We start from the raw sequence: 7,103 nt of genomic DNA, 5'->3' as shown, positions 1-7,103 counted from the left end.
GGTGGTGGTCGGGTGGTGGTGGTTGGGTGTTGGTGGTTGGGCGGTGGTTGGGTGGTGGTTGGGTGGTGGTGGTCGGGTGGTGGTGGTTGGGTGTTGGTGGTTGGGCGGTGGTGGTGGGTGGTGGTGGTTGGGTGTTGGTGGTTGGGCGGTGGTTGGGTGGTGGTTGGGTGGTGGTGGTCGGGTGGTGGTGGTTGGGTGTTGGTGGTTGGGCGGTGGTTGGGTGGTGGTGGTCGGGTGGTGGTGGTTGGGTGTTGGTGGTTGGGTGGTGGGTTGGGTGGTGGTGGTGGGGTGGTGGTGGTTGGGTGTTGGTGGTTGGGCGGTGGTGGTGGTTGGGTGGTGGTGGTTGGGTGTTAGTGTTTGGGGCTCACATCTCTCCTTGGGTGGTGGTGGTTGGGTGTTGGTGGTTGGGCGGTGGTGGTCGGGATGGTGGTGGTTGGCCTGGTGGTGATCACTTCAGCAAAGGTGGATTGAAGACGTTAGTGTTTGGGGAAACAGAGAAAAGGGAAGGTGGTTACCTCTCCTTGGGGGCTAAGACTATGTTGATTCCGCGAGGCTGATGAGGTCTCACGGGTACAACCTGGGCTGGTCAGGGTAGGAGAGGCTGGGGCTGAGGGTCACTTGAGGCTGGGGCTGAAAGGACAAGATGGGGCTGAGGGGAGGGGAAAGGCTGGGGCTGAGGGAAGGTGGTTGGGGCTGAGGGTATTGAGGCTGGGGCTGAGGGTACTGGGGCTGGGGTAAGGGTACGGGTGAGGCTGGGGCTGAGGGTAAGGACGAGGCTGGGGCTGAGGGTACGGGTGAAGGCTGGGGCTGAGGGTACGGGTGAGGCTGGGGCTGAGGGTAAGGAGGCTGGGGCTGAGGGTAAGGACGAGGCTGGGGCTGAGGGTAAGGACGAGGCTGGGGCTGAGGGTACGGGTGAGGCTGGGGCTGAGGGTAAGGACGAGGCTGGGGCTGAGGGTACGGGTGAGGCTGGGGCTGAGGGTAAGGACGAGGCTGGGGCTGAGGGTAAGGGCGAGGCTGGGGCTGAGGGTACGGGTGAGGCTGGGGCAGAGGGTAAGGACGAGACTGGGGCTGAGGGTAAGGACGAGGCTGGGGCTGAGGGTAAGGCCGAGGCTGGGGCAGAGGGTACGGGTGAGGCTGGGGCAGAGGGTAAGTGCGAGACTGTGGCAGAGGGTATGGGTGAGGCTGGGGCAGAGGGTAAGGACGAGACTGGGGCAGAGAGTACGGGTGAGGCTGGGGCAGAGGGTACGGGTGAGGCTTAGGCTGAAGCCAAGGCATTGTGTGTGGCAGTAGGGAAACAGCAGCAGGTTAGATCAGGGCCCACACACGTCCCTCTGGAAGAGATCAGGAAAACAGATCAAAGACCAGAGAAGAAAGGATCCCGCGGGGTGATCGGAAACGACGGGAGGGAGAGAGAGAAAGAGAACGAGGAGGAAAGGAAAGCAGGTGAGGGGGGGGGTGAAATGCGGATGGGGGACGGACGCATAGGGCGATGGATGGGAGGCGTTTGCCATCATTGAGTGTCAGTGCCCTTCGTCCGTGCCACCCCCCATCCCCCCCCCCACCTATACCCAGCTGTCATGAAGCAGGTAATGTGGAAAAAGGAGAGGGGTCAGGGCTTTGCTTTCTGGGTGTCTCATGTCTGAAGTCTGGATTCAATGTTGAGAATTAAAAGCAGCTTTAATCTTTAAAAGCAGCACTTTAAAACCCACGCCGGCACCAGTTCAGAGAGGTGAGTCGGGGAACAGAAACATTGATGAAGACATGAAAGAGAGAGGAGCGTGGAAGAGATTAAGAGACGGAAAGGAAGGGAAATGGGCCCAAAAAAAGGGGAACACACCATGTAGTTAAATGAATCATTCTGCACTTATTAACAGGAATACGGTACATATGGGTGGAGCTGATGGCTCAGATATTAAAAAGTGGGCGAGTGACTCATCGATTTCGGTTGCAACCTTTCATGACCCTTCCGTTTTGTCTTGATCTTGGTGGTTTCGCTGTGTGTCACCCTCTTCAAATCAGAAACACTTAAGGTTTCATTTACCAAGCGATGATGAGCTCATCAGGGTGTGTGTGTGTGTATGTGTGTCCTCAGGGTAAGTCACAGTGTGGTCCAGTTGTGGTCCAGTTGAGTGGTTTGTTATGGTCCATGGTTCCTCTGATCAACAGCCATGCAGACGGATGCTGCGTGTTCTCTGAAGGATGACAGAGAGAGGAGGTGACAGTGATGTTCCTCAGGGTAGAAGCCTATACTGGCTAACCCAGGATGGACACAGTGTGTGTAAGAGAAAGATTGTCATGATGATGCTTCTGTCATGCTCGCATACGCACACGCACAGGCTAAACCACTCCCTCATATAGTTACTTTCCTGCTACTCTTCCATGACTCACTCTCCCTCCCCTGACCAGTCAGGGGGTGGGACAGCGCATAGAGGCTCTCAGACAATCTTTCGCTCTCTCTCCCTCTCTTTCAGCCTTTTGGATCTTTCTTTGACTGATACTCTTTCACTCTCCCACTGCTCAACGTCTCTCTCTCTCTCTCTCTCTCTCTCTCTCTCTCTCTCTCTCTCTCTCTCTCTCTCTCTCTCTCTCTCTCTCTCTCTCTCTCTCTCTCTCTCTCTCTCTCTTTCTCTCTCTCTCAATTCAAGGGGCTTTATTGGCATGGGAAACATGTGTTAACGTTGCCAAAGCAAGTGAGGTAGATAATATACAAAAGTGAAATAAACAATAAAAATGAACAGTAAATATTAAACATACAGAAGTTTCAAAACAATAAAGACATTACAAATGTCATTTTATATATACTGTATGTATGTATATATACAGTGTTGTAACAATGTACAAATGGTTCAAGTAACACAAGGGAAAATAAATAATCATAAATATGGGTTGTATTTACAAGGGTGTTTGTTCTTCACTGGTTGCCCTTTTCTTGTGGCAGGTCACAAATCTTGCTGCTGTGATGGCACACTGTGGAATTTCCCCCAGTAGATATGGGAGTTTATCGAAATTGGATTTGTTTTCGAATTCTTTGTGGATCTGTGTAATCTAATATGGTCATACATTGGGCAGGAGGTTAGGAAGTGCAGCTCAGTTTCCACCTCATTTTGTGGGCAGTGAGCACATAGCCTGTCTTCTCTTGAGAGCCATGTCTGCCTATGGCGGCCTTTCGCAATAGCAAGGCTGTGCTTACTGAGGTGGATGGTGCCTCTGAGGATGTCTTGACGGTCTGTCGCTTCTCTGTGTCTTCGTTGCGTCTGTCTTGGGGCCGATGTGATTGGCCGTGTGACTGGCAGCCTGCATCGCACTGCCGTCTCTCACACAGCACATGCTAGTCTTTAACCTCCTCTAATGATTCCCATTCCTCCTCTCCCCTCTTCGCTCCTCCCCGCCCTCTAAATGAATGGAATGATGTCATCCGATACCTTTCTGGCTTTCGTGGCCACTCCTTGCGAGTGCGGTGTTTCAAGTGTGTTGGGGGGCATTATGAGAACGTGTGTGTGCTTGTGTCCGTGCGTGTGTGTGTGTGCGTGCCTGTTCGTGTGTGTTTGGTGTGTGTGTGGGTATGACGGGCGGGGGGGGTGTAGAGGTAGTTGGTTAGATGCATGATTGGGACATGGTTGGGGTAACGTAGGGGTGTAATGGGGAGGAGTGAGAGCTTTGCTGTGCGATCTGGTTAGTGATCTGCTACGGTTATCGTGGAGGCAGGCTAAATGGAGTGAACGTTTTCTTGAGGATCTCAGTGTGTATCCCTATGGAACATTGTTTTGGTTGTAAATCACCTCACAGATGAGCTGTAAGTCAACCTCTCTGGCTAAGAGAACTGTATCATGTGATGAGGGGATTTTCCTCTTGTTAAAGCTGCTCTTATGAGTGCACCTGTTCCCCTCTCACCAACTTCAGCAGGTGTGTGTGTTTTATGACAGAGCGGTGTGTGTTTTATGACAGAGCGGTGTGTGTGAGGGTGTAGAACTAACTCTCCTCTCATCTGGTCTGGATCTGAGGTAGCAGTGTTAAAGATGAGAAAGTGGTACTGGGGCGTGTGTGTCTGTGTGTGTGTCTGTGTGAGGGATTGTCTGTGTGTCTGTGTCTGGGTCTGCGTGTGTGTGTGTGTGTGTGTGTGTGTGTGTGTGTGTGTGTGTGTGTGTGTGTGTGTGTGTGTGTGTGTGTGTGTGTGTGTGTGTGTGTGTGTGTGTGTGTGTGTGTGTATGTGTGTGTGTGAGAATGTGTGTGTGTGAGAATGTGTGTGTGTGAGGTATGTGTGTGCGTGTGTCTGTGTGTCTGTGTGTCTGTGTGTGTGTGTGTGTGTGTGTGTGTGTGTGTGTGTGTGTGTGTGTGTGTGTGTGTGTGTGTGTGTGTGTGTGTGTGTGTGTGTGTGTGTGTGTGTGTGTGGACTTAGGGGAGCTGTCTGGGATGTTGGCCAGCATTGCTGGTGTCTGCATGCTCATTTCAACAGAAGTAACCCTCTGTGACTGACTGCTCTGCTCTCCTCTCATCTGCTAGGCTGGGGGGCTTACATAAGCCTATTTACTGTCCCTAGGGGATCCCCCCATCTTCTTCCTCCTTTCCTCATCCTCATCCTCCCTCCATCCAACACACCCCTCCCTTATCCCTCGAACACACCTACTCATCTAACGCATTCTCTCCATTGCTCCAGTTGGCTTACCTATCCTTAAAACACAACACGCCTCTCTGTTCAATCCCTCTGGCACACGTCCCTATCCCCCTTAGGAGGATTCCTTATCCCCGTAACACAGTCTCCTCCCTCCCTCTCTCTCTTTCCCTCCCTCCAGCAGATCCATTCCTCCCCAATACACCCATCCCATTCCCCTACGGAGTTTTCTGTAAGATTCAATGGATCTCTGTGCATTGAGATGAGTCTCTTTTCCTTTCCCCTGGGTATTATGTAGTATATGTCTACGTAGTCCTTTCCTCTTTTTGTCCTTGGGCCACATCCCTCTATTTCTGCTCCTTTTTCCCTCTTCCTTTTCTAGTTTGTTTTCCCCTCCTCGGTTTAGCTTCATATCCACTCTCACTGTCAACCAGGAAGTAGTCAGTCAGTGTGTGTGGAAATGTTGCTCAAGCACGGGACAAAACAACCTTACGGTGCCCACGTCCAGAGGAACGTTGAACGCAGTCGGGCAAGGTGTGAACGCAGTCAGAAAAAAACACACATGCATGGACACACACATCCACACGCAAACAAACACACACACACACACACACACACACACACACACACACACACACACACACACACACACACACACACACACACACACACACACACACACACACACACACAGACCCTACACACACATTGTTATACCCACACACTCTCCTAAATTGCAGCTGGCCTCTCTTTTCCCACGGCCCTGTGAGTGTGTTTTGTCTGGGAGCGGCAGGGCTTATCTCTGTCGTGTCACAACAGCCCCGTTTGTGTTGGAGGGGATTTGCAGCCTCTAGGGCCACAGGGCCACCGGGACAGGGCAGGGGGCCACGGGAGCAAAGGTCAAGACTGCAGCACTCATACAATACAGCCACACCGCAGGAGACAATGTCAGAGAGTGAGTATGCAGAAGAGATACCACACACACTTTTAAGCGCAAACTGTAAAGATACTCTCTCACGGAAAAATCCTATTGTCCACTGAAATGCTTTTCGGTCATAGCCGTCGTGGAATTTGGCAAGTGGAACCATGCAACGGTGGTGTTACAGTAATAGTGGTCCTATCTCTTCATCTCGTCCCCGGAGATATTTAACCATTTGAGAGTTCACTGAATTAGCAGTCATACGGTGCATTCGGAAATGTTTTAAAACCCTTCACTTTTTCCACATTTTGCTACATTACGACTTATTCTAAAATGGATTAAATCACTTTTTCCCCTCATCTACACACAATACCCCATAATGACAAAGCAAAAACAGGCTTTTAGACATTTTAGCAAATGTATTCAAATAAAAAACTGAAATATCACATTTACATAAGTATTCAGACCCTTTACTCAATACTTTGTTGAAGCACCTTTGGCAGCCATTACAACCTTGAGTCTTCTTGGGTATGACGCTAAAAGTTTGGCACACCTATATTTGCGTAGTTTCTCCCATTATTCTCTGCAGATCCTCTCAAGCCCTGTCAGGTTGGATGGGGAGCATCGCTGCACAGGTCCTTCCAGCGATGTTCGATTGGGTTCAAGTCCAGGTTCTGGCTGGGCCACTCAAGGACATTCAGAGAATTGTCCTGAAGCCACTCATGAGTTGTCTTGGCTGTGTGCTTCAAATCAAATCAAACCAAATTGTATTTGTCACATACACACGGTTAGCAGATGTTAATGCGAGTGTAGCGAAATGCTTGTGCTTCTAGTTCCGACAATGCAGTAATAACCAACAAGTAATCTAGCTAACAATTCCAAAACTACTACCTTATAGACACAAGTGTAAGGGGATAAAGAATATGTACATAAAGATATATGAGTGAGTGATGGTACAGAGCGGCATAGGCAAGATACAGTAGATGGTATTGAGTGCAGTATATACATATGAGACGAGTATGTAAACAAAGTGGCATAGTTAAAGTGGCTAGTGATACATGTATTACATAAAGATGCAGTAGATGATATAGAGTACAGTATATACATATACATATGAGATGAATAATGTAGGGTATGTAAACATTATATTAGGTAGCATTGTTTAAAGTGGCTAGTTATATATTTGACATAATTTCCCATCAATTCCCATTATTAAAGTGGCTGGAGTTGAGTCAGTGTGGTGGCAGCAGCCACTCAATGTTAGTGGTGGCTGTTTAACAGTCTGATGGCCTTGAGATAGAAGCTGTTTTTCAGTCTCTCGGTCCCAGCTTTGATGCACCTGTACTGACCTCGCCTTCTGGATGATAGCGGGGTGAACAGGCAGTGGCTCGGGTGGTCGTTGTCCTTGATGATCTTTATGGCCTTCCTGTGACATCAGGTGGTGTAGGTGTCCTGGAGGGCAGGTAGTTTGCCCCCGGTGATGCGTTGTGCAGACCTCACTACCCTCTGGAGAGCCTTACGGTTGTGGGCGGAGAAGTTGCCGTACCAGGCGGTGATACAGCCTGACAGGATGCT

General features: G+C 50.1%; 1 protein-coding gene across 1 annotated transcript; it reads right to left on the bottom strand.

Moving 5' to 3' along the window:
- Positions 1 to 564: 564 nt before the first annotated feature.
- Positions 565 to 1,275, bottom strand: LOC127913026 (protein TsetseEP-like). Its single transcript, XM_052484225.1, has one exon. The coding sequence runs from the start codon at positions 1,273 to 1,275 to the stop codon at positions 565 to 567; it is 711 nt and encodes a 236-aa protein (XP_052340185.1).
- Between the last annotated feature and the right edge of the window lie 5,828 nt (positions 1,276 to 7,103).

The sequence above is a fragment of the Oncorhynchus keta genome, chromosome 28, assembly GCF_023373465.1.
Source record: "Oncorhynchus keta strain PuntledgeMale-10-30-2019 chromosome 28, Oket_V2, whole genome shotgun sequence".
Taxonomy (NCBI): domain Eukaryota; kingdom Metazoa; phylum Chordata; class Actinopteri; order Salmoniformes; family Salmonidae; genus Oncorhynchus; species Oncorhynchus keta.
This window is presented reverse-complemented; position numbering and strand designations above follow the sequence as displayed.